The 27484-nt window shown below is 37.6% G+C and overlaps 1 protein-coding gene across 5 annotated transcripts; it reads left to right on the forward strand.

Annotated features, from left to right (window-relative positions):
* Window positions 1-5890: 5890 nt before the first annotated feature.
* LOC125864924 (FH protein interacting protein FIP2) lies at window positions 5891-24012 on the forward strand. Of its 5 annotated transcripts, none has more exons than XM_049545045.1 (11): window positions 5891-6028; window positions 6698-6807; window positions 9049-9183; window positions 10661-10816; window positions 12681-12764; window positions 14394-14440; window positions 14669-14742; window positions 15395-15453; window positions 15753-15812; window positions 18620-18700; window positions 23734-24012. In XM_049545045.1, exons 1-11 carry the CDS (start codon window positions 5980-5982, stop codon window positions 23785-23787), a joined length of 909 nt encoding a protein of 302 aa, XP_049401002.1. In that variant the 5' UTR covers window positions 5891-5979; the 3' UTR covers window positions 23788-24012. The 5 variants fall into 5 exon arrangements, with proteins under 5 accessions (XP_049401002.1, XP_049401004.1, XP_049401003.1 ...); XM_049545049.1 differs by having other exon boundaries at window positions 5914-6028; window positions 6611-6807; XM_049545047.1 differs by lacking the exon at window positions 18620-18700.
* The last annotated feature ends 3472 nt before the right edge of the window (window positions 24013-27484 follow it).

Genomic DNA, 27484 nt, shown 5'->3' on the forward strand with positions numbered 1-27484 from the left:
TTAAGACCTTAGCTATGTATAAAGTTGGCCCATTTTCAAGGTCAAAAGAACCCCGGAGCAGGTAAACCCTTCATTTTACTAATTTTTGTGTGCTATAGTTCACCATCTTTTTTGGTGATTCAGAATTTCGATCGCATTTTTGCGGAAATTTTTTATGAATGTCCATTAAGACCTTAGCTATGGAGAAATTTAACCCTCACGGCCAAAATGGCTCATTTGCAAGGTCAAACGAATCTCGGAGCAGGTAAACCCCTCATTTTGCTAATTTTCGTGTGTTATAGTTCACCATCATTTTTGGAGATGTGGAATTTCGACCTCATTTTAGCTAAAATATTTCATAGATATCCGTTAAGACGTTAGCTATAGAGAAAGTTGGCCCTCATGGCCAAAACGGCCCGTTTTCAAGGTCAAAAAAACCCCAGAGCAGGTAAACCCAACATTTTCCTAATTTTCGTGTGCTATAGTTCACCATTTTTTTTGGTGATTTGGAATTTCGACCTCATTTTAGCCGAAACTTTTCATGGATGTCCGTTAAGACCTTAGCTACGGAGCCAGTTGGTCCTCACGGACAAAACGGCCCATTTTCAGGGTCAAACAATCCCCGGAGCAGGTAAACCCCTATTTTGCCAATTTTCGTGTGCTATAGTACATAAATTTTTTGGTGATCCAGAATTTCGACCTAATTTTCACCAAAATTTTTCATGGACATCCGTTAAGACATAAGCTATGGATCTAGTTGGCCCTCATGGACAAAGCGATCCATTTTCAAGGTCAAACGATCCCCGGAGCAAGTAAACCCCCAATTTTGTCGATTTTCATGTGCTATAGTTCACCATCTTTTTTGGTGATCTAGAATTTCGACCTCATTTTTGTCGAGATTTTTTATGGACGTTCGTTAAGACCTTAGCTATGTAGCCATTTAGCCCTCATGGCCAAAACAACCCATTTTCAAGGTCAAACTAGCCTCGGAGCAGGTAAACCCCCCATTTTGCCGATTTTCGTGTGCTATAGTTCACCATCTTTTTTGGTAATCCAGAATTCCGACCTCATTTTTGCCAAAACTTTTCTTGGACATCCGTTAAGACCTTAGCTGTGGAGCCAGTTGGCCCTCATGGCAAAAAGGGCCCATTTTCAAGGTCAGTCAATCCCCGGAGCAGGTCAACCCCTCATTTTGCCAATTTTCATGTGCTATAGTTCACTTTCTTTTTTGGTGATCCAGAATTCAGCCTCATTTTTGCCAAAATTTTACATGGACATCCGTTTAGACCTTAGCAATAGAGCCAGTTGGCCGTCATGAACAAAACGACCTATTTTCAAGGTCAAATGATCCTCGGAGCAGGTAAACCCCCTATTTTGTCGATTTTCGTGTCCTATAGTTCACCATCTTTTTTGGTGATGCAGAATTTCGACCTCATTTTTGCTGAAATATTTCATGGTTTGTCCGTTAAGACCTTAACTATGGAGAAAGTTGGCCCTCACAACCAAAACGACCCATTTTCAAGGTCAAACGAACCTCGAAGCAGGTAAACCCCTCATTTTGCTAATTTTTGTATGCTATAATTCACCATCTTTTTTGATGATCCGTAATTCCAACCTAATTTTTGCCAAAAATTTACATGGACATCCGTTAAGACCTTAGCTATGGAGCCAGTTGGCCCTCTTGGACAAAACGACCCATTTTCAAGGCCAAACGAGCCCTAGAGTAGGTAAACCCCCATTTTGCCTATTTTCATGTGCTATAGTTCACCATCTTTTTTGGTGATCCAGAAATCCGACCTCAGTTTTGCCATAATTTTACCTAGACATCCGTTAAGACCATACCTATGAAGCTAGTTAGCCCTCACGGCCAAAACGACCCATTTTCAAGGTCAAACAATCCCCGGAGAAGGTAAACCCCTCATTTTGCCAATTTTCGTGTGCTATAGTTCAACATCTTTTTTGGTGATTCAGATTTTCGACCTCATTTTTGCCAAAAAATTTCATGGACGTCCGTTAAGACCTTAGCTATGGAGCCAATTGTCCCTCACGACCAAAACGACCTATTTTCAAGGTCAAACGAGCCCTGAAGCAAGTAAACCTCCCATTTTGCCGATTTTTGTGTGCTATAGTTTACCATCTTTTTTGGTGATTCAAAATTCCGACCTCATTTTTGTCGAATTTTTTCATGGTCATCCGTTATGACCTTAGTTATGGAGCCAATTGGCCCTCACGGCCAAACCGACCCATTTTCAAGGTCAAAAAATCCCCGGAGCAGGTAAACCCTCTATTTTGTCAATTTTAATGTGCTATAGTTCATCTTATTTTTTGGTGATCCAGAATTTCGCCTTATTTTTGCCAAATTTTACATGGTTGTCCGTTAAGACCTTAACTATGGAGCCAGTTGGACCTCACAACCAAAACGGTCCATTTTCAAGGTCAAAAAGCCCTAGAGCAGCTAAACCCCCCTTTTTGCCGATTTTCATGTGCTATAGTTCACCATCTTTTTTGGTGATCCATAATTCCGACCTTATTTTTGTCAAAATTTTTCATGGACGTCCGTTAAGACCTTAACTATGTAGCCAGTTAGCCCTCACGGACAAAATGTCCCATTTTCAAGGTCAAACGATCCCCCAGAGAAGGTAAACCCCTTTTTTGCAGATTTTCGTGTGTTATTAACTATCTTTTTTGGTTATGCGGAATTCCAACCTTATTTTTGCTGAAATTTTTCATGGATGTCCGTTAAGACCTTAGGTATGGAGAAGTTTGTCCCTCATGGCCAAAACAGCCAATTTCAAGGTCAAACGAACCCCAAAGCAGGTAAACCCCTTATTTTGCTAATTTTCGTATGTTATAGTTCACCATCTTTTTTGGTTATTCGGATTATGAACTCACTTTAGCCGAAAGTTTCGTGGACGTCCATTAAGATCTTAGTTATGGAGCCAGTTGGCCCTCACCACCAAAACGACCCATTTTCAAGGTCAAACAATCCCTGGAGCAGGTAAACCCCCATTTTGCTGATTTTTGTGTGCTATAGTCCATGTAGTTTTTGGTGATATAGAATTCCGACCTAATTTTTGTCGATATTTTTCATGGACGTCCGTTAAGACTCTTAGATATGGAGCTAGTTGGCCCTCATGGCCAAAACGACCCATTTTCAAGGTTAAATGAGCCCCGGAGCAAGTAAACCCCCCATTTTACCGATTTTCGTGTGCTATAGTTCACCATATTTTTTGGTGATCTAGAATTCCGACCTCATTTTTGCCGAAATTTTTCATGGACGTCTGTTAAGACCTTAGCTATGGAGTCAGTTGGCCCTCATTGCCAAAACTGCCAATTTTCAAGGTCAAACAAGCCCCGGAGTAGGTAAACCACCCATTTTGCCAATTTTCGTGTGTTATAGTTCACCATCTTTTTTGGTGATCTAGATTTCCGACCTCATTTTTGCCAAAAATTTGCATGGACGTTCTTTAAGACCTTAACTATGAATCCAGTTGGCCCTCACGGCCAAAACGACCCATTTTCAAGGTCAAACGATCCTCGGAGTAGGTAAACCCCTCATTTTACTGATTTTTGTGTGTTATAATTCACCATCTTTTTTGGTGATCTGTAATTCATACCTCATTTTTGCCAAAATCTTACATGGACTTCTGTTAAGACCTTATCTATGGAGCCAGTTAGCTATCACGACCAAAACGACCAATTTTCAAGGTCAAACGAACCTCGGAGAAGGTAAACCCCCTCTATTTTGCTGATTTTTGTGTGCTATAGTTCACCATCATTTTTGGTTATGTGGAATTTCGACCTCATTTTTGCCTAAATTTATCATGGATGTCCATTAAGACCTTAGCTATGTAGAAAGTTAGCCCATTTTCAAGGTCAAACGAACCCCGGAGCAAGTAAACCCCTCATTTTGCTAATTTTTGTGTGCTATAGTTAACCATATTTTTTGGTTATGCGGAATTCCGACCGCATTTTTGCTGAAATTTTTCATGGATGCCCGTTAAGACCTTAGATATGGAGAAAGTTGGCCCTCACGGCTAAAACGGCTCATTTCAAAGGTCAAACGAACTCTGGAGCAGGTAAACCCCTCATTTTGCTAATTTTCGTGTGCTATAGTTCACCATCTTTTTTGGTGATCCGGAATTACGACCTCATTTTTGCCGAAATTTTTAATGGATGTCTGTTAAGACCTTAACTATGAAGCTAGTTGGCCCTTACTGCCAAAACAACCTATTTTCAAGGTCAAACGAGCCCAGAGCAGGTAAACCCCCAATTTTGCCAATTTTCGTGTGCTATAGTCCATGGATTTTTTGGTGATCCAAAATTCCGACCTCATTTTTGCTAAAAATTTTCATGGACATCCGTTAAGACCTTAGCTATGGAGCCAATTGGCCCTCACGACCAAAAACAACAAAGCCTAATGAATTTGATGTGAAGAACCTTGCTTCTTGAACCCTAGCTTGAATCTCCTTCTTCTTCCTCCTCCTTAAGTTTCTAGAGAGAGAATATTTTGGGAGAGGATGAACTTTGGGATTTATTTGGGTTTTGGAAATAATGAGTTGAATAGGTGAGTTTTAGAGTTAAAAAGGTTTATATAGTGACCCTAAGTAACCGAAATTACCCAAAACACCCTCCATTTTAAGTGGGCTGCCCATAGGGATGGTAATGGGGCGGTGTAGGGCGGGGGCGGTGCGGGTTGAGCTTAACCCACAAAATTTTTAATCCCCCCCGCCCTGCCTTGCATAACAACTCTTTTCATTTTCAACCCGCCCCACATAATTTCTTTAATACTTTCTTTTCTAGTTATGTTTGATACTAAAAATAAAATTCATAAAAATAAATTCATTTTTCATTAAGTTGTATTAATTTAATAAGATAGTGACTTAAAATTTTATTTTTTAGAGGTCAACTGGGAAACATGTAAGAAATGTTATTATTTTTTATTGAACAATTTTCATCTATTATCTTGAACATTTTAGTAGCTTTAATAAATAATGCTCTATCACTCTTATAACATGTAAAAAGTTAAAATTAAGTTTGAACCCACATAAAATCACATATACCCGCAACCCACCCCGCCCCACCCCACATTAATTTTTAAAAAACCCACTTCAACCCGCACCACATCCGACCCGCACCACACAACCTTAAACCCGCCCCGCCCCACATAGCCGTAATTAAACCCACCCCGCCCCATTGTCATTCCTAGTTGCCTAGGTACCAGTGGGGTCCCACGAGCCGTGGTCCCCTTCGTGGACCTTGATGAAGTGGCTTAGCAAAAGTACCATTAGCCCCACAAGCCCAAGGCACCTTTACGGAGGGCACCACGAGTCGTGGTGCTTGCCACGAGCCATGGTCCCTCTCGTGGGCCTTAAGATAGTGGCTAAGCCATCTCTCCTCCACCCTCACACACCCAACTCCCCTCCATGAGTCGTGGTCTTCACCACGAGCCGTGAAGTGGCTCGTGAAGAGGGGCTAATTTTGGGCAGTTTTGGGGAGGCTACTGCCTAGCCCACCACGAGCCACACCACGGGTCGTGGTCTTGATCACGAGCCGTGGTGGTGGGCGTGGTAAGTGGGGCAGTGTCTACACCAAGGTAGGCTGCCCTAGCCCACTCTCTTGGCCCTTGCCCTCATTTCTTGACGCTAACCCTCACGTTAAGCTCTAGTTTAGCCTACTAATTTCTGGGGTGTTACAAGGTACACGTTACAGTTTAGGTGTCTAAGTTAATTATGTGAATAACTTTAAGAGGCCGCAAATGACTTAAGCTTTTTAAATATTAACCAAATACAATTTCATAACTTGATAAATTTCCAAATAAAGTGTAATAATATTCCTAAATACGAAAAGTGTAGGAGGTAAAGTGGAAATTACTTAAGTGAGAGGAGTCAATAATGCTACTTTCGAGGACTAGAAAGTAGAAAGAATGAGTAGAATCTATTGTAGCGTTGGAGAGTGACACTGACAGTCCATTGATACATCAATCCTCAAACTCTGAGAATGGCCTATCACTCCGACAGTTCGTCTTCCATGGTTCGTCTGAATATCGGTAAACCCTTGCTCTTTTGAATCTCCTTCCCTAGGCATTTCGGGGATTAAGAATTTGTAGTGATACTCCATATTAAGATCTAGACGAATTGATTTCCAATTCTGTCACTATACAATGGATGGGCATAAGGTGCAGTTTTAGAAGTATTACTCTTTCTTAGGTCATGAATGTAAATCTCAAAAGTTGGTTTTAGCTCACAGGTTTTCCTTTTCTCATAGTACACTGAATGATGCATAAGGTACAATATTAGAAGCAGTAATCTATTTGGGTCAGAAATGAGTATAACAGTTACAGTAGTTCCAATCTTAGACATCTGAGTTGACAGAAATGGTATTTCTCTTCCATTTCGTTCTACAACATAAAACAATTAAGAAACATTCTGCCAGATTGGAGTCTATAGACCTGTTGAATTTTGCTTAAATTAAAGTTCCAACTAAAATATTGGAGGTTGTTTCCATTTAAGTTCATCCCAGGGATATTCTCCTTTCCAGCTGGATTACGTATTTTAGTATTAAATATTATGTTTAATATCTTCACTTTGTTACAAACATGAAAGGATAATGCTGAAGAATTGTCACGCAGGAAAATGATTTTGCCTTGTCATTTTCTCACACACAAATCTTTTTTGGGCTGATTTTTATGAGTGATTCTGAAAATTCTTCTCTAAAGGAGGGAGGAAGTTTTGCACAACACTGGATACCCTCACACAACGTGAGCCGGACTCGATGCTCGCTGCTATGTTTAGTGGTCGTCACACTATCTGCCAGGAGTCAGAGAAGGTACATGTTATGCACACACTCACTTCTTTAATTACATAAGGCACATTGCGATTGACTCTCAGATGTTGAACTATAGTTAGAGAAGAGTATCATTCATAGTTAATGAAGGAGGATGGAAGTTAGCCTTTTTACTTTAATTTTGGAAATTTCGAGTATTTTCCATGACCTGAGAGAATGTGGGGTCTTCTCGTATCCCTTGAAATACTGCTCTATCTCATACCTTATACAATGATGTGAAGTAGAGAGCTGCAAGAATTTTAAACGATTGGTTGTCCCTTCCATATGCTGCAATTGGACAAGCAAAAACCTTGATTGGAAAAAGCAAGACCACTGGTTGCACATAAAAGCACCAATTCAGATTCGGTTCCTTCTCTAGTCAGAGATTATCTCCCAAAAGAATGGCTGTCATGCACCTGCCTCCCCCTACCAAGGGAGCCACTTTTCATTCTTTCATGTCTAACAAACTATTCGTCTGAGGTTTTATGGTCTCATCCATATGTCTCAACTTGAGTTAAACTTATGTTGGCGCTTTCCAGTAGCAACACTGAATGTTCTAACCTGTTCATCACCTTCGGAATTGACCCCCACAGATTCTGCAAGAAACTCTGATGTGGAACACGTAGCTGGAATGGACCCACTTCGGAATGAAATTTTTTGGCCCTTGGTTGTTGCAGATGACAGGCACCTGGTGAACAACATTTAACAGGCTATTAGCTTTTCAGAGTCTTTCACTAGAATGTTCTCTTGACAATTCACAACTTATTCCTAGGCTGAGTTTGGACAATATCATTTGTTATGCATAATGTAATGCCATAGCATCATTCTGTTTTTAGGCTAGCTATTCTTCATTCATCGATGAACGATGTTGAACCAAATGTGAAATCTAAAGCATACATCAGGATACGATCCATGTTTGAGTATGATGGTTCTTATAGTAAGAGAAAAACACCTTGTTGGGTCATGGTAAAAAAGAATTAGACAAAAGAATCCAATTTGGATGTGATCCATATAAACCGATTTTTTATTTTTTGATAACTAACATTAGAACTCTTGTTAATAAACCAAAACCATCTGATGACAAGAAGTACTAGGTGAGTAGTCTTCTGCTTGGAGGCCAATTGATTCGGTTTTCTCGAAATCAAGTGGACTTGAAACCATAGATCCATTTTTGTGATCCAGCGACTCAGACACGGATCCTTTATCTTACCCACACACTGCTGGCGAGTGATCTTTGTTATCTTGGGATAGTCCGAATAAGGAATACTGTAGTATTCATGAACATATTTTTCATTTTAGTATCCCATTACTGATGTCTGATAGTTCAAAGAGAAAATGCAGCTTGCTGAAAGCTTCAATGTATGTGATAAAGAAATTAAGCAGAGTAATATGATCTTGCACAGATTAGAATATCCCTTTTGTTTTTTTGATAATTTTTGAGTGCACCCACGACTCACAAGATAGATGACTGGACGTCTTTTTTAGAGAACCATAATTTTGTGTGGGTTCTCTACTCTTTGGCATACTATATACTGGGTTACTTACATCAGAACATCAATAAAATAAAAGGAAACAAGCTAAGAAATTACCTTGAACTTCTTGTAATTTTGTAATAAAATAAAAAAGCACCAATCTTGTCACCAATTACTTTATGAATCTCAATATTTTATTCCTTTCTTTGGAAATGGAGTGCTGAAATGTCAGTACAAGATGCGATTTTTAAAACAGGTTCACGTGAAACATAAACAAGCATGTACAAAATCTCCAAGGTCTCTTACATTTTTGCACTTATTTTCTTTCTTTGCTCTTTTTGCGTTTTCTTTCTCTGTTGTGTGTAATTAGATGTTACATCATGTTAGTCTTGACACTAGTATGCTCTGCTTTTGTGTCAAGTGTTCTCATAGGATCAATGATTTTGATGTTTAGTAGTTCAAACTTGGACAGTTCTAGATAAACTGTGCAGATGCACAGGGTCCTAAAATACTGGTTGGTTTTGGTTACCACTTACCATAATGCACTGTGCATTCATCCATATTAGGAATTAGCTCGGAGGCCTTGTTCATTGGTATTAGCTGGTTCTTTAGTTTCTGGAAATGCTATTTATATCTCATTCTTGTCAAAAAATATATTTATTATCTTTGACAGATATCAAGTTCATGCTCCTTCATGTTGGTCTTTGAGAGAAGAGACATCTATGGTCTATGTTTTCACGACTTCGTATCTCCTTTCAATGTGTTTTTGCAGGGACACATATTCGTTGACAGGGACGGAAAGCACTTTCGCCATATCCTTAATTGGTTGAGGGATGGTGTAATTCCACCCCTGAAAGATTCTGAATATGCTCAGCTTCTGCGGGAGGCGGAGTACTATCAGCTCCTTGTAAATCCATTATCCTCTTCTAGTGTTTATCATGCACTTGTATATGTACTGTGTTCTAAATTACTCATATTGCCATGTGAATGTGGTCATTAAGATTTAAGGACAGATTTTGTTTGCTTGAACCATGTGCCTGTACCTTGTGGCAGTCTATGATTGGAATTACTTTTCTTAGTTTTTCAAGCCTTGGAGATACTTTTTCTGTAACTTTTTGGTGTTTCATGTAGGTGATATACTTTTCATTCATTTGCTTATGCTTCTTAAAGACCTAGGAGAATGTTATATTTAGCCTCTTCAAATAGAACAGGACCAGGTTTTTCCTAGATCATTGATCTATTTGAGATATAGGTTGAGCATGTTTGAGATTTTCTTGGTTTATAAACCAATATTTCCTGAGATAGTGAACCAAAGCGCTACTTGTCATGGTTTCCAAACCATCGATATTGACACACCCACTCAATAGTTGTGCTTTATTTCTTTTGGTGAATCTTTTCTTGAATATATATGTTAAATGGAAGTTATAGAGATGTCAGTTTTGCCATATATACAAATGGTTTGGCATTTCTTGGGTAATTCCAAGATCTGGGAAGGAGTTGATGTTCAGCTGGAAGAGTGGAGCTAGTAGAAGAAGCCACAATGCGTGGAATGTAACTCCTCTTGCTCTAATGTGGGTCATTTGGAAAGAGAGGAATATGAGAGCTTTTGAAGGGGTGGAGATGAGCTTTGCTCAATTGTGAAGTAGTCTCCGATCCTTATTTTCTTTTGGTGCACCCATGTAGTTCTTATTTGTATCTGTGTTGTCAAAGGCGCGCTTAAGCCCTGAAGCGAGGCTCAAAACACGTTGAGCGCTTCGACTTGCTTAATGTGCGTTACAGTGTCGTCATCAAGGCTCTACGACATACTTTTTTCTTGCGAATGAGCATTTCCTGAAGAGGTGACAGTAAGACATTCATATTTCACTTAATCGTAAAACAATCAATTTCTTCGTCCATATATTTGTTATTCATGCTTATAATTATTAGTCTTGGACTAAACATGTATATATATATATATATATATATATATATATATATATATATTTGTATGTTTTCTCCATTTGCGCCTTTTCTCAATAAAACCCATGCTTTATTTGCGCTTTGTGCTTAAAGCCTCAACGAACCTTAGAGCTTTTTTGCACTTTTCGCTTGTGATAACATTGGTTTGTATAGAGGATTGGTTCGAAGTTGATAACATTGAAGAGAACCATTTTTTGTAGGTTTCTCCTTTTTGATATGCCTCTTGTATACGACCATGTTGGCCTTGTTATTATCAATGAAATCTTTTACTTGATAATTTTATTTTTTAAAATCTTCCTTTACTGAAGAGGTATGTTGTACTGAAATGTAGCTATTTTGGGAGTTATAAATATTTTCTGACAGCTAAAGTAGTTTGTGTGTCTGCGGAGTTGTTAAGATCTCTTGGTTCACCTATTTCTTTTCAGGGTCTAGTAGATGGAATTAAATCTGCCCTAAGTAAGAGGAAGGAGGATGAGGAGTTGGGTACTGAATTGACACGCATTGACATTATCAAATGCATACAGTCTGACAGAGTCAGATTTCGGGGAATTAATCTTTCTGGTCTTGATCTTTCGAAGTTGGTAATATAATCTAGTGCTAGACTATTTCATTTCTTTATGTTCTTATTTGCAGACATGGATACTTGATCTAGACTTCTTGCAGTACCGTCTTGTTGTCTTAATAACTATGCTCATTTCCTCATGTAGTTTCTATGCTTCATAAAGAGCTTATGCTTCTATGGGCATGATCATCATCTCCTCATTGTTTTATGTTGTTTTTCTGTGTTTTAATAAATAAGAGAAGCAACCATTTAGTCAAAGAGGTTATGGCAAAGGACAAGTTGTCCTCAAGTAAGATAAGTCTTACATTAAGAAAAAGGGAGCAATTACATGCAACTCTGTTTTCCATTTGCCCCAAGAAGGGGGGGAAATTAGAATACAGAGTTGATCTAATCTAGAATTGAAGGAATGTCCTGTGGCCTTACTCCACAAATTATAAAAACGCTGTTCTATTTAAGAGACTTTTTGGGATTTGAGGTTCAGGAGGAATTTTCAGTATTGGGAGGTGATTGAGCTTCAGAGACGGCAAGTTTTACTTCAAAAGCAATGTGAACCAGTCAACAAATCTGATGTTTTTAGTTGAGAATTGGGGAATAACAAAGTGTTCTCTGTCAAGTCCTTTTATGAGAAGCTCTTGGGTAGGGGGGATGAGAGTTACCCATATGCTATGGTCCGGATTCTTAAGGTGCCGAGGAAAGTATGTTTCTTCACGTGGTTAGCTACTAGAGGGGTGATTTTGACAGCAGAGAATCTTGGAAAAAGAAAGGTTTTCTGCTTGATCTGGTATTTTCTTTGCAAGGAGGCGGGTGAGGATGTGGATCATACTCCGTTACGTTGCAAATTAGCCACGAGGTTATCGGGGGATATATTCAGATGGTTTGACATTTCTTGGGTAATGACAAGATCTGTGAAGGAGTTTATGTTCCGCTGGAGGAGTGAAGCTAGAAGAAGAAGACACAAGGCATGGAATGTTACTACTTCTGCTCTTTTGTGGGTCATTTGGAAAGAGAGAAATATGAGAGCTTTTGAAGGGTGGATATGAGCTTTGCCAATTGAGAAGTAGTCTTCGATCCCTTTTTTTTTTGGTGCACCCATGTTGTTCCTGTTTGTATAGAGGACTGGGTGTCTTTTGGAGAGAACCATATTTTGTAGGTTTTCCCCTTTTTTGGTATACCTCTTGTATAAAGCCATGGGCAAGATATTTCTCCTTTTCTGTGGGCAATAGGCAAATGTAGCTCATTGGGAAATGTAGATTATTCAGCAGCAGAAAAAGCTTCAGCTTTGGCAGATTGCATGATGACCTTTTCTGCTTCCCTTTGCTTCCTACGAAGGTAAATAGTCAAAAAAGTTTCCCGTAGAATGCAAGCGTTGAGGCATTCATCGAAACAAAGAGAAAGGAGCGGAGTTTGGACTTCAATCTTCATGAATATAGCATTTGGTTTTGCGATTGAGTTTGGAACCGCGGAAGGCCGAATCAAGGCTTTTCCAAAATTTCAGTAACCGAAAAACTGAGCCCTGGAAACCAATCACTGAACTGAACAACCGATGTTACAAATATGCATAACCTAAACCGACGGAATAAAGCGAAAACTGGTTTGGTCGTTTTTCGGGTCTTACACACACCCCTACTCTGACTTTATCCCTTAATAAAATTATTACTATGTTCCTTACAAAGGGGAAAATTCCAAAAAAGGAAGCCCATCTTGATAGCATCTGATAATGACTTCTTTGCTCTGTTTTACTGCAGTACAACCCCCCATCCCTTCTTTTTTGGCAACTTGGGAGAATCTCCCAAGCATTTGGCTATGTCAGATGTGTTGATATCATTATTCATGTAATTTTCTACAACTTTTTAATTAGTCAATGATATCTGTTCTATGTGCAGGACTTGTCATTTGTGGATTTCAGCTATGCATGTCTGAAAACAGTGTTCTTCTCACGTGCCAATCTTCAATGTGCAAAATTCAGGGTATTATTGCTCAATTAAATGTTGCTGAATCTTCAACTGCAGTTAGTGTGTAGATCACTAAGAATGTTGTACTTTTATAATTACAGTCATAATACCTTGGGAGAGTGCGCATCTAACTTTAGCAGTAAATTTCTTTTATTTACACTTGTGATAATAGTCTAGAATAATATATAATTCTGAGTAAGAACATAGTAGTTACTCCACTTTCTGTGGATGAGCTACTTGTTTACAGTTTTGGAGGTTTTGTTTGATGAAGGGAGAAAAGTTCTGAATTTGATGTGCTCTCACTTTAGCTTTGTTTGACTGAAAAATACTTCTAGGTCTTTCTACTTTTTCAAGATTAGGAATTATGTTTCGCAGTGTTGCAGCAGTCAACCTTAGCCGAGCGCTCAACTGGAGCTAATTGGCATGCTTCAGTCCTGTTGAGGTTATTGATGAGAGATGAGTGTCTTAGTAGCCAATTTTAGAAAAATGGCTGGACTGGGGTTTGACTAGGTTATACCAGCTAGATGAAAGGTTTGTAATCTTGTTTGGCTGCAGCATAGGAAGGAAGAAGAAGTTATGGAAATGGTTAGCTATGTTACAAGACTCTTCATTTTGTCTTGAGTATCCACGTTGAATATGCATCGCACGTGTCTGCCTTGTTGGATTGATAGCTTTTGCAGATTCTCATACCTCAGTCTCAGTGATTTCTAGTCTTCTTTGCAAATTGTCTCCTTTTATGCTAAGGGGTGTTTTGCACATTGTTTTTGACTAAGTGGTAGTTTGTGTAACAAATGTACAAGATTGTATGCCTTATATTGGGTAAAAGAAGTTTTGGAGATAGTAAGCAATGTTGCATAGAGCCATAGACTCTTAATTTGCCTTGATATACCAATGTTGACTGGGTATGACATGGTAATATCATATTGGACTGTGTGTGGTTAAATATCATTCCTGACTCCATATAACATAATCATAAGCACACCCAAGATTAAGGGTGTGGCCTAGTGGTCAATGAAGTGGGTTGAGAATCATGAGGTCTTCGGTTCAAATCATAGCAGAGACAAAAACACTAGGTGGTTTCTTCCCATCTGTCCTAGCCTTGGTGGATGGAGTTAACTGATACCTGTTGCTGGCGGGAGGTGGCAGGTATTTGGTGAAATTAGTTGAGGTGCACTCAAGCTAGCCTGTACACCACGGTTATAAAAAGATAATTAACATAGACATAGGCATATCAATTTGTCTCAGCCTTGCTAATTGTCTCATTTGGTGCTGAGGGTATTTGCAAACATACTTCAGACTAAGCTGGTTGTTTCTATAAGTTAAGTGCACAATATTGCCTGTTTACTTGCAGTTAGAAAAAAAAATGCACATTTTCTTTGGTGTAGCCATTGTACATAGCTGGCAACTTTTGGTCTTCTTCAATGAGAAGTCCTTGCTTACAAATCTAGATAAAGGATAAAGAAAAGGAAAAGGAAAAGTTAGCTTTTATGCAGTGATACTCTTAGTTGGATGGTGGTATATTCAATGTCTTTGTTGAAAAGGGACTCTATGAACATTTGTACTTCTAAGCTCCTAACACTCCCATGACCTAGTTACTAAATAATACTATTTTTTTTCTTGGTCGTTCTTTAACTTTTGTCGCAGGATGTCGATGCCGAAGCTTCCATTTTTCACAATGCCACATTGCGCGAGTAAGCTATAGCACATAATCTCTTGGTCTCCACATCTTATGTAGATCATGCATAGTGTTTAATCATCTTAATAGTGTTTGATTTTTCAAAGATTCACCCTCTTTACATCCTCTTTTTAACAGGCTTTACATGTATGTATGGATTAAAATTTAAGCACATAAATATTATTTTCAAGCCCATCTTTATTGTCAAGTTGCAACCTTAGTGATTTCATCTTGCCTAGGGAAGATGTGAATTTACTGGAGCAAATCTTCGTGGAGCTGTATTAGCTGGTGCTAATCTTCAAAGTGCAAATTTACAAGGTAATGGTTATTACAGACTACAGAGTACCGATTTGTTCTGAAACTAAACGGTGAGAGTGATTTCTTCATGTGTAGTTCTGCACAAGTAAGACTACAATTTACAACCAATAATTTGTGTTTCTTCAAGTTTGTTGTTACTGTATTTCGAGCCATGTCCAATCTCCTTATATCCTGAGAAGAAAAGAAAGGGAGAATAGAAGAAGGTTGAGAGACTAGAGAGGGGTGGGGGTGGAGAGGGGGTGTTGAGAGAATGAGAACAGCAAGAATTACTTGTTTCTTGGAAGAGAGGTATTCTTTGGGTGATTTTTCTAGCATCAGGCACTCCTATGGAAGTGTGCTATGTTTCTGTTCTATGGTGCATCATGCATGTTTGAAGTGTTATGTGCTAGAACCTCAAATGCTTACTGTTAGACAGGTAGGTTATAATGTTTGAAGTAGGTGTATTCGGAATTTATCAACTTATCAGATAATCAACGTATCTACCTTCTTTGCTCTAAGTTGCCCGGACTCTTCACTTTCATTATAAGTTGCTGTTTTTGTTTCCCCGTTTAAAGTATGATGAACAATCTGCTTGCTATCTAGATATCTATTATTTTTCTTGGTCTCCCTGACATATTTATTATTATGATAATCTTCCTTTATTTCCATACAGATGCTTGTCTAATAGGCTGTAGCTTTTGTGGGGCGGATCTTCGTTCTGCTCACCTACAGGTTAAACTTCTAAAACTGTAATGTCTGTTGCTGTATCCTCTGTGGATCCTTTTAAATTTTTGACACTTTTATGTGTTTTCTTGACAAGATATTCTACTACAGCCCCATTCTCTGATGCACCTAAATTATATAATTCTTATTCATCTTTGATGGTAGAAAGTGAGCATGTAATGATTTGGAATAAGGCCTAGATTCTTATCCTTTGCCTAAATCCTCTCACTTCAGTTTTACAACTCTGTTAGCATTTATATTCTGAGGCCTGTTTAATGTGCTGAATTACTGTTTATATTTATTCCCAGACAGCTGATCTTACCAATGCCAACCTCGAAGGAGCTAATCTTGAAGGTGCAAATCTGAAGGTAAAAGTTATGCATGTATTACTATAGCCTAAATTCACCCGAAGGTGGAATAATATTGGATACAGAAGCAGCTATTAAAACTATAGTCAAAAGTATTACTCTGGTGAACATGTGACTTTTGAACTATTTTTATTGCTCGTAATTCACTCATCCAACCTCAATTTATTTGTGCTTCTGCTAAAATCTTGCAAACTTTCTTTAAAAGTACTTACCCAGAGGCCCAGACTGTTAAAATATTTTAATTGCTTGTAATTCACTGGAGGTGCGAGGGGCTGGTGGTAGAGGGTACGCGGAGGGGTAGAGGTAGGCCTAGGAAGTATTGGGGAGAGGTGATTAGACAGGACTTGGCTCAGCTTCACATCACCGAGGACATGACTCTAGATAGGAAGGAGTGGAGGTCGCGTATTAAGGTTGAAGGTTAGTAGGGTTAGCGGGTTGTCTTTCCTTGTGAGGGTGTGGGTTGGTAGTGTTTGTAGTAGTCCTAGCCTGGCACTTGTAGTTCTTGTCTGTGATCCTATAGTCATTTGTTGTTTACTGCGCTTCGCCTCTCACAGTATTTTCTTGATGTTACTGTCTCCGTTGTTGTTTATGCCTTTTTTCTTATTGGATGTTATGTTATATATATTGTTTCCTCCTCTCTTGCTTGGTTTGGATGTACTTGAGCCGAGGGTCCACCGGAAACAGCCTCTCTACCTCCACGAGGTAGTGGTAAGGTCTGCGTACACTTTACCCTCCCCAGACCCCACTTTGTGGGATTTCACTGGGTATGTGGTTGTTGTTGTTGTTGTAATTCACTGGAAGTTCTCTCAAATGATCATGTCATTCCATTTCTGTTAGTGTTAAGATTTCTGCTAAAATCTTACTAACTGTTATTTTAACAGTGATTGTAAAGTACTCTATGTAAGTTTTGCTTCTTTCTTGGACCACAGTTTCTTGCAACAGGAACAAGTGACCTTCCGACAGCCTAATATACCTAATTCTTCTCCGCACAGGTTCAAAATGCTTTTTTGACACAATGAAAACATTTAAGATATTATCCTAACACAATGACACATGGGCCTTCTATTCGCCTCAAAAGCGATTCCTCCTCATGTATTATGCTAGTTATCTTGGCCTGACCTGCAGAGCTGAACAATTGAATGGTGAAGGGTCTAACCACTAGGGGATAAAGTTTACAAGGCACAAAATGTTTAACTTGAACTGGCAAGCATACCCAGACACCACCTTATAAGGTGTGCAACTCTCCATCCCTTCTGATGTGTGATGGGTTCTACATTACTTGCTTATCGATGTCACCCTAACCTTCTTTGTCTTCACCTGGACGGGCCATTCCATTGTTTCCGTAAGGCACTTGCAAATCCCGGTTTACTGTACCACCTAAAGTATAATGCAATAAGATCTCTTCTTTCAGTCTCAAACCAATAGGTTCTGCCAATCCCCTCCAATAACTTGAGTAAACGAGTTTCCCAAACAGTCAGAAAGATATCTCTCACCAATAATCAATTTTTTCTTGAACTTTGCAGTCAAGGATTGCTCTCTCTCTTTCTCCTTTTTTCTTTGGGATCTATAAATAGTAAGTGCAGTCATTAATAAAGGGGCACCAAGGGTTTTCAGATCCTTCTGTATTGTCAAAAAGTACAAAAAATAATGAGAAGTGAGAGTTCTATGAATGAGAAAACGACCAAATTAGTCTTTGATGTATACAAGTTGAATTATTTTGGTCCTTTATATATACCACCTTATTGATATAGTCCTTGATGTATATAGAAAGATGATCATTTTGATCCTTAGCCCTAAAACAAACAGTAAAAGTAAAAAGTTCCGTTAAATTTAATTGTGGGTTACTTTAAAATTGACACCTGACAGACCCTTTCTCCCTCAATCTTCTTTCTTTCACCATTAAAGGTATGCTCCATCTTCAGTCCACCCACCAGCCATATTCTTATAAGAAAAATAGTACACACTACACTCATTTCTTATCTCACTCCAAACAATAATTTCCAGCAGCTCCCATTTTCATATATACATAAATAAAACAAAAATTGAGACTGCTAAAACAAATGTGAACTAAGTAAATCAGATGATACACTCCATTGCTCCTCCCAGGAAAACTCCATAAACCAACTCTCTTCAACCTTTAACCAACTAGTCTCTCTTTTTATAGCTAGATATGGGAAGAATATAGCTTTCTTTTTGTTTTGTCCTTTTTAAAACTAATGATTGATATACAAAACGTTACCTTTATCAACAAAAAAAAAAACTAATAGTCTTTTCATGTATTTTTTTATTTCGTTGTTCAAATAGAAGGGTGAAAACTGAACGGACAGAGGTTGAAAATCGATATCTTAACAATATTCTTTGAAAATTGAAGAGATTTTTGTGTGCAAAAAAGGATTTTGGTAATGAAAAGAAGAATAAACCAATTGAAAATTGCAGCAGAATTGGTGTAAGAAAGACGATTGAGTAGAAGGGGTCTGCCACTTGTCAATTTCGAGGCACCCACAATTAGTTTAATAGAATTTTTCATTTGTACTGTTAGTTTTAGGGTTAAGAATCAAAATGATCATCTTTTTATATACATCAAGGATTATTTCAATAAAATAAGTATATATAAAGGACCAAAATAGTTCAACCCCTAAACATCGAGGACCATTTTGGTCGTTTTCTCTACTATGAACCATACAATAGCCTACTCCTCTAAAGATCAGATGAAATGAGTCAGCTACTCTTATTATATTTCCTTCTGAATCCAAACACGAGTCAGTTTCCATTATGCCTCTTAATTGATTTTCCACTACTTATTCCAGGGTGCGAAGTTAACCAATGCAAATCTGAAGGGTGCAAACCTTCAAAGAGCTTATCTTCGGCATGTGAATCTTCGTGATACAGTAAGTCATATTACCACTGCCAATCAGTTGGGCTTTGTTATTGCCTACTCATCTATCCTCAATTATGTTGATTCTGTGAAGCACAGACGTGGAAATTTTTAGGAAAGAAAAGATAATTGCTTGAAACAAAGCCAGATTTTCATTCACTGACAAATATTAACCTTTTCCCTGGCCTTCTGCTGGATGTTCTTGTAATCCAATTCACCGATGAATTTCCATCTGGAAGGAAAGAAAGTTGATAATGTGAATCAAAGTTCTCTTGAATAATAATAATTATATTGGAATCTCAGGGAGATCCGATGGAACCTTCGTCTTTGAACTTCAAACTACATATAGGAAATGCATTTCACCTCATCAACTATTGGGATGTAGTAATCATAAATTTCTAAAGATAAGTAAATGACACTCTCTCCCACTATAAACCATCTTTCCTGTATATCTGCCTTTGAAATTCCTTCTCTGACTTAAACCATTGAGTTTTTGGGCGTTCATATGGCTACTATCTCACCAGTTCATTTCAACTTCAAGTTGCTATCTTGCAGTGTTGAAATAATTTTCCCTACCTCACAAGTTTTCTTGTGCTGTCTTGCATATTTCTAATTGTGACTGATAAATTGTACTGTATTTTCTATGTATTATGTGTAAAGAAGCATGAGAGGTTAACATTAGCATTTTTCAATCTCTAGCTCCAGGTTTTGGAGTATAACGGTATGTCATTATGTTCTTTGACTACTTAATGTCTCGTCAACCAAAAAGGCCAAAAGGCAGAATATTTTAGTTATGAGTATATGCCATTTATGAAGTTTGTGAGACACCTATCAAATTATGTGCAAAACTTGCTTGGTAATTGTTGCGTCCAATTGCACACACAAGTGTACGTGGTCGCACAAGAAATTTAGTGGCTCTAAAAGAGCCGGATTATCGAACCCATAAGACTTGTCGATTAACTATCTTACTAAATTATACTAGTCTAATTATTTATTCAAGAGTGCCAAAAGAGTTTGATTTATAAATAAAGAATGCAAGAATTAAATACGAAGATTACCTTTCTATGATTGGGGAAATTTTAGGGCTGCAACATGCTTAAGGTTTCATGTATCACATCTCATGTGATGAATTAACTACGGTTATCAAATTACTAATTTACAGGGTTGATTTTATGATCATGATTTCCCGACCTCTAATCGCCTACTCCAATTGACTTTCTAACTACATCGTTGAGCAGGGATAGACAAACTCAATTGGCGAGCATTTATATTTCATCATGTTTAGTAACTAAGCTCAATGTTCATCTGGGTGTTAATTTTGAACTTGAATCTAAACAAGTGATATGCAAGAGAGATCGAGCTCTTTGTATTCTTTGGTCTATCTACCCCTTCATCTCTCGAGTCCAAGAATAGACAATATGTTTATTTCTATGGTGATCAAGCATGAAATACTAAAACCAAAATTCAAAAGTAATTTAAGTGATAGCCAACATTAATTCAAAACAATCGATGTTCAACAATTACTCGTAGCCGCAGCCCCACAACAATGGTCTTTAGCTACTAATGTCTAAGAAAAGCAGAAAAAGAAAAAGAACCCTAATGGTGAATTGTATTCCTTGTCTCTTGCACTTGAAATAGAAGTTCCCCTACAAAAGAAGCCTAGGGCTCTATTTATAGAGTTGGGGAAAATAATTCCTCCTTCTATTTGGATTTGGACTCCTTAAATTTCAGTATTTTCATCGGGGCATTTGTGGGGAAACGCACCAGAACTTGGCTTCAGTAGTTTAGGCCCTGGCACAGCGCGCCCAGGCTGCTCCATGGGTGTTTTTCTTCGCGTTCATTTTCCCTTCGCTCTCGTCGCCTCCTATTTAGCTCATATTTCTTTAGAAGCCCCCGCATATGCTAATCATGTAGGTTAGTGCGCATTCATTGCAATACTTAATCAAAACACAACAACTATCATAAAAATGTCCTCGAAACATTTGTTTTTACAAGTTACCTTTCTCAAAAAAAAAAAAGTCCTCGAAACATAAGGCACATGTGGGTACATCGTAGTAAATGGGCATATAAATACACCCAAGATCACCAACCCACACTTAAACCTTTGTTCATCCTCGAACAAACATTAAAGTTCATCTCAAAAAAATCAAACTAGGAACGCCATCACTTTGGTTGATTCAAACAATTAGGTCATATACAACTTTCCAAACATCAAGTACACTTCTCGATCATTATGAAAGATGTAAAAATAAACAACAAACCTCTAACCTCCTAACCTCAAGGAAGAACTTTGAACTCATCAAATTTAAGTTTGTTCACCTATTCTCATCAAAGAACATTAATAAAATTACCTATCCATCATGAAACAAGTGTCTCACAAGAAGAAATAGTTCACACACTCAATTCAAAAGATTGAATATAAATTAAGGACTTCACATCAAAGAACAACTCTCACACTCACAAATAAAATTCACATGTATGCACAAAGAACCATAGGCTTGCCCATTATGTACATCTCCGCTAATTAAGCATGCTCGAATAGAATCAATTAGGACTTTAACGGGTTGTAATATAGGCTAGGGGACGGGTAGGAAAACTATATAATAGTGACTTACACTTCCCTAAGCACTTGACAATTTTAGACTTCATCACCCATTGTTTTCTTCTCTTTATTTTCAGCCCTCTCCAACAATTATCATGATCTCAAGAATGCTTCAGTCATTTTTTTTCCGAAGGATTTTTTTTTCTTCTTTTTTCTCCCTTTTTTTTTCTTTTTCATTTCACATTCTTTCAAAGAGGGCTTTTTCATCACTTTATAGCTATCATTGATTACCTTTTTCCACTCAACCATCCTTTTTTGTCTTTAGATTTACCAATTATAATCAATCTATGCTACAGTGCTCAAGGAAGCAAGGTGCAAAAATCAAGGATTCAACATAAGAGTTAAGGCAAAAATATGGCTACCAACAAAAGGCTACATGCTCATAGGGCTAGCTAGTGATATAATATCTGAAAAAGCTTAAATTTATAAGACAAATCAAGGAAAGCCTATTATCTTCTCCTAAACAAAGCGACACTTTTTATTTCGCTTCAATAATATGCAGGGCAAGTTCTAGACTAAGATGCAAAACATGGAATAAACAAATTCTCATCACACATGACAGAAGTATTAATCAAGATGTATCAATTCCACTTCTAAGAGAGACAAGATCATAACAAACTACAAAATAAAATAAGTTATATACAAAGTCACAATCATGAGCCTAGGTGTCAAAGATGATGCAATTTTATTAGCAATCAAGCATTCACAATAAAGTACTACTCAAAATAGGGCCTTAATAGCAAGTATCACACAACTCATAAGTTATATACAAAGTCACACCTCGCTTTATGTGCGCTTCAGTGTCGTCATAAAGATTCTAAGGCAAACATTTACTTGCCAATGAGCCTTTTATGAACTAGTGAAACCAAATAATTGATATTTCACTTTATCGTAATTTTTTTTCAATTTCTTTGGTCATATATTTGTCATTCATGTTTATAATTATTATTCTTGGACTGAACATATATATTTGTAGTTCTTTCTCCCTTTGCGCCTTTTTTCATTAAAGCCCACGCTTTATTTGCGCTTAAAACCCCCACGGACCTTAGAGTTTTTTGCACTTTTCGCCTTTGATAACACTGATCAAAACACAACAATTATCATAAAAATGTCCTCGAAACTAAGTCACATGCAGGTAAATCGTAGTAAATGGGCATATAAATACGCCCAAGATCAGTAATTCCCTAAATGTTGCTCTCGGATGATCAAGTCTGATTCCTTCCAGAGAGGCACCATTGAGTTTTATACTAGAGTTCAAGCAATGAATTTCCATGAGTACATCTTCCCATATTAGCAAATCTGATTCTATGTCTGTGACCTTTATTTGCCAAAATGTCTGCACACTGATTTGCTCCCTCCAGTTGTTGATAATATTTGCTTTCTCGACTTCCGGGTATCTGCAATCCTTGATAATAGCCTTGGAGGATGAAACTGTATGCCATCTTCGTTGATAAGCTTAACAAGAAGCAAACAATCTGTTTCCACTTCTAACTCTTTTTATCTCACTGCCTATGCTAATTGTAGCCCTTGTTTGACTCCTATTTTTGTAGGGAAGCTTGAGGTAGGTTTTATCTTACATGAATATCCCATTATCCTTTTCCCTTGATTATCTCAAAAAGTCTTCCAAAAGCAGCATCTCCAGTTTGGGTTTTCACATTGCCATCAGTATTCAGTTTAATCTTTTCTAAACAAGGAGGAGACCAAGTGAGTGATTAATCTTAACTTCAGATATAGAAGTTCGTCAAGGAAATGTTTCAACAATTTCCCAAGCATAATCACTAATATGTGCAAAGATCTGTTGATGGACGTTATTTTTTCCAATCAAATTTCTATTTCTTTCTTTCCATTTGCCAAATAGATGAAAATGTTAGTGTAACACAGTAGGAGATCAATCAATCCATTCAAGCATAAGCATAGCATTCATTTCATGAAATCAATCTCATTTTGGGAGAGGAAACTATTCCAAATTTATCTATATTTTGGACAAGTCCTAATAATATGTGAAAAGTCCTTATCATCATCACATCATTCGCATTTGGGGAAGTCAATTATCTTCCTAGTGAATCTAAGATTGTTATGTCTTACAACCCATATGAGTTTTTTTTAAAAAAGAGGTTCTTACAAGTCATATGAAGTGTTTTATTTTCCCTAGGTGAAGTTTCCATATATTAGTCAATATCCTATCATTTGAGCTGTGTATCCAATTATGCTTCTGTTGATCCTTGGACTAATCTCCTTTTTACCACTGCATGCAATGCAGAAATGTCTGATGTAACAAATTTAACCATAGTAGTTAACTGATGATAGTATGTTTTTGTATATTTGCCTGGAATATAGGGAAAGGGATGAAGCTTGAAGGGTGTGATTCAGCTCTGTTGCTTAATATTCTTTGCTCGCCATTGTATTTGATTCTAGTTGGAACTAAATATTTCTCTTTCTCTCAGCATTTGGAGGGGGCAAAGCTTGATGGTGCCAATTTACTGGGTGCAATCAGGTGACACCACAGATTTGTTCTCATCCCAAACCTCTCCCAGAGCAACATTAAAGAAGAGAGCTACAAAAAAGAATTGTATAGCAATAGTATAAAGCCTTACATGTATTGACCAACTATTTTAGTTTAATTTGGTTTCTAAATCTCAATTTAATTATCTGTATGTGTGTAAACCCAAATTGTTTCAAACCATTCTGGCCTTGTAAGAATGTTTAACTTTTCAAATCTGAGAATGATCAAACAAGAGGTACTTTCCAAGAAGAATTGAATAGGCATAGAAGGGTTTTTCCGAAGAAATGATTTGTGGATCATGCAATAATCCCACTAGTCTAGTTTAAGTATATATGAATGTAATCAACACATTACACAGTAACATCCTTTCAGTGCACTGAATGATTGCTCTAAACGGGAACTAGCAAATGCCCTAATCTTCCCAATCCTAGTACATAAAATGGATCATATATTGCCATTGCTGGTTTATTCCTTTAGGTCTAGCAGTCGAGGAAACAGCAATAAGCTGCAAATTGAATTGTTTACCACCAAAACACATACCTTACTGGTATCACAATTTCATACACCTACTCCTTTGAGTTCATCAGGTTAATTCACTTTCCTCATAAGGGACCTCATGAAAGGGGCTAGGGAGATAGGGAAACAAAAGTAACTGCAAGATGTACCATTACCTTGTACCCACTGCGACATGGTGGCCTTTTTTTTCCAGTTACACTTGGCAATTGCAAAGATACTAGCAGTAGAAAATCCTTCTGATAGAGAAATAAGATAGATCAAATTGGAGTATAATTTGTTAAGATCATAGAATCGAGTTACTGCAGTAATGAGTAGAAGTACAGCTTGCTTAACAATGGAGAGAAACTCTCTTCTTCATTGAACATTGAAAGCTTTTACAAGGGAACTCTTTTTACAACTCTCTTCATTCTATGACTATACCATTTATATATACAATCAGCTCATCAAGCTAACAGGCTAACAAATTCTAACTAACTAAATTTGTTCATTTAACGAACTTGTCAGAGCTAACTGATAGCTGTGCATTTTACTAGCTGCTCAACATCCTCCCTCGAGTTAGGTGTATGAAAAACATTCTTCATTCCTAGCTTGGCAAGCCGATATGCATGTTGCACACAAGTTAATCCTTTGGTGAGTAAGTCTGCAGGTTGCTCTGTTGTTTCCAAGTACATAGGTTGAACTAATCCTAGTTGAACCTTCTCTCTAATGAAATGGCAATCGATGTCTATGTGTTTTGTACGTTCATGGAAGACTGGGTTGGCAGCAATCTGTATTGCTAATTTGTTGTCACTGTAAGTAGGCACAGGCATCTTCACCTACACTCCTAGTTCTTTGAAGAGTCCAACTAACCACACAACTTCTGTTCTTGGACTTCTATGATATCAAAGAATTTCCATATGTGACCACGTAGACAGTAATGGATTTCCTGTTATTTTGACATGTTGCCCACTCTACATCACAATATGCAGTTTGTTGATTATCAGCATTGGCACTCATAAAAATTCCCAACCCAGTTGATTGTTTAACATACTTGACCACCCTCATTGTTGCATCCATGTGAGATGTCTTGGGATTGTGCATGAACTGACTTAGGAGTTGTATTGCAAATGCTATATCTGGCCTTGTGATCGTCAAATAAAGCAACCTTCCCACCAACTTCTGGTACACAGTAGAGGAAAGTGCAGATCAAATTCTGTAGTTGTAAGTTTCTGATTCAGTTCAATAGTTCAATAGGTGCTCCGATAGGCTTAGAAATGGACAACCCCATGTTTGAGATTAGTTCAAGTCAGTACTTTATTTGGTGCATAAGAAGCCCTGTTGCATTTCTAGCAAACTCAATTCCTAAAAAATATCTCAGCTCCCCTAAATCCTTGATTTTAAAACTGTCTTTGAGAGCCTTCTTTGTTTCAAGGATCAGTTTGTGATCATTCCCTGTGATAAACAAATCATCAACATACACCAATACCAATACCAATACCAAACTTTCACCTTGATGCTTTGTGAATAAAGAGTAATCATAATGGCTCTGCTGGAAACCAGAATTAGCTAAGGATCTGGTTAACTTGATGTTCCATTGCATACTTGCCTGTTTGAGTCCATACAGTGACTTGGTGAGTTTACACACTATCCGTCTCTCACTGTGATGCCTAAAACCCAAAGGTAACTCCATGTATACTTTTTCATTCAAATCACCTTGAAGAAAAACATTAAAAACATTTATTTGGTGTATTTGCCAGTGATGTGTAGTAGCCAAGCTTATGACAACTTTAACAGTCCACATCTTCACAACAGGATAGAATGTTTCCTGATAGTTCAAACCTTCCTTTTGGTTGTAACCCTTGGCTACCAACCTAGCTTTGAATCTATCAACCCCTCCATTAGCCTTATACTTCACCTTGTACACCCATTTACACCCTCTGACCTTTTTTTCCTCAGGCAATTGTGTAAGCTTCCATGGAAATTCCTTTTCATAAAAAATAACATCTCTGCTAACAAACATAACCCTTGACTCAATGTACAACAGTTTATATCCCTTCAGATTGACAGCATACCCAAGTAGCACAGCCTTTCTGGCCTTTGGTGCAAACTTATCATCATTCCTCAAACTAGTAGCAAATGCCAAACACCCTATCACTCTTAGGTGAGTAAAAGAAGATTGTTTGCCATACATCAGTTCATATGGTGACATGTTTCCCAAGACTGTGAGAGATACTCTATTTATGATATATGTTGCAGCTTCTATGCATTCACCCCAAAATCTATTTGGTAACTGCCCTTGAAATTTGATAGGTCTTGTTGTCTCTAAGAGGTGCCTATGCTTCCTTTCTACAACTCCATTTTGTTGTGGAGTATGTGGATAAGATCTTTGGTGGATGATCTCATGCAATGCAAACAAATCACGACAATTAGAATTCATAAACTCTCCTCGATCACACATTTTATCTGTTTCTTGCTTTTGAAGCATTTTCCTTTTAGAAGTATTCATGAATGATTGTTATCCTTCATGAATAACAATTCATAAGTTGTGCTTTATAAAATCGATGAAATGATTGCAATCTGGTTAAAGATGATTCAAGCAACAATTGACAGGAGAACTAGCTGGGTTTCCAGCATGAGCAGTAGCTTGAATTATTAATTGTTACAATGATATTTGAGGGGGAACAAAAACAACTAAAGCATTCAAACTTAAGAAAAACCTACTCCATTACAAGTGTCTGTTGGAGAACAAAGTGAGAAGACAGACAATAATTTTTACCTCAAACGTTGTCCTAGTTCTAGTTTTGTAAATCTAAACATTTAGACTTCATAAATACTTGGGCTAACCCATCAGTGGCCACCTAAAGTTGGCATCAATATTCATTTAGACACCTTAACTAGGCTTTGTTCATTTTAGACACCTCATGTCATCCCCAATTGTGTCATTTGACACTTTTTCGACAATCTGCCAAATTTGTAAGATGTGTGTAACACACTTGCTGATGACGTGTCAAAGTGACGAATTAAATAAAGACACATGGCATATATAGAAAAAATAATTATTAAATGATGAATCTTGAGTAGGAAAAAACTACCAATGACTCATTGACATGTGACATTTCTTTAACTAAATAATTTTAAAAAAACCACTTTTAATAAAAAGAAAATCATATGCACACCACCCCAAATTGTCTTCTCTA

Source organism: Solanum stenotomum, chromosome 5, assembly GCF_019186545.1.
Source record: "Solanum stenotomum isolate F172 chromosome 5, ASM1918654v1, whole genome shotgun sequence".
In the NCBI taxonomy this organism is placed as follows: domain Eukaryota; kingdom Viridiplantae; phylum Streptophyta; class Magnoliopsida; order Solanales; family Solanaceae; genus Solanum; species Solanum stenotomum.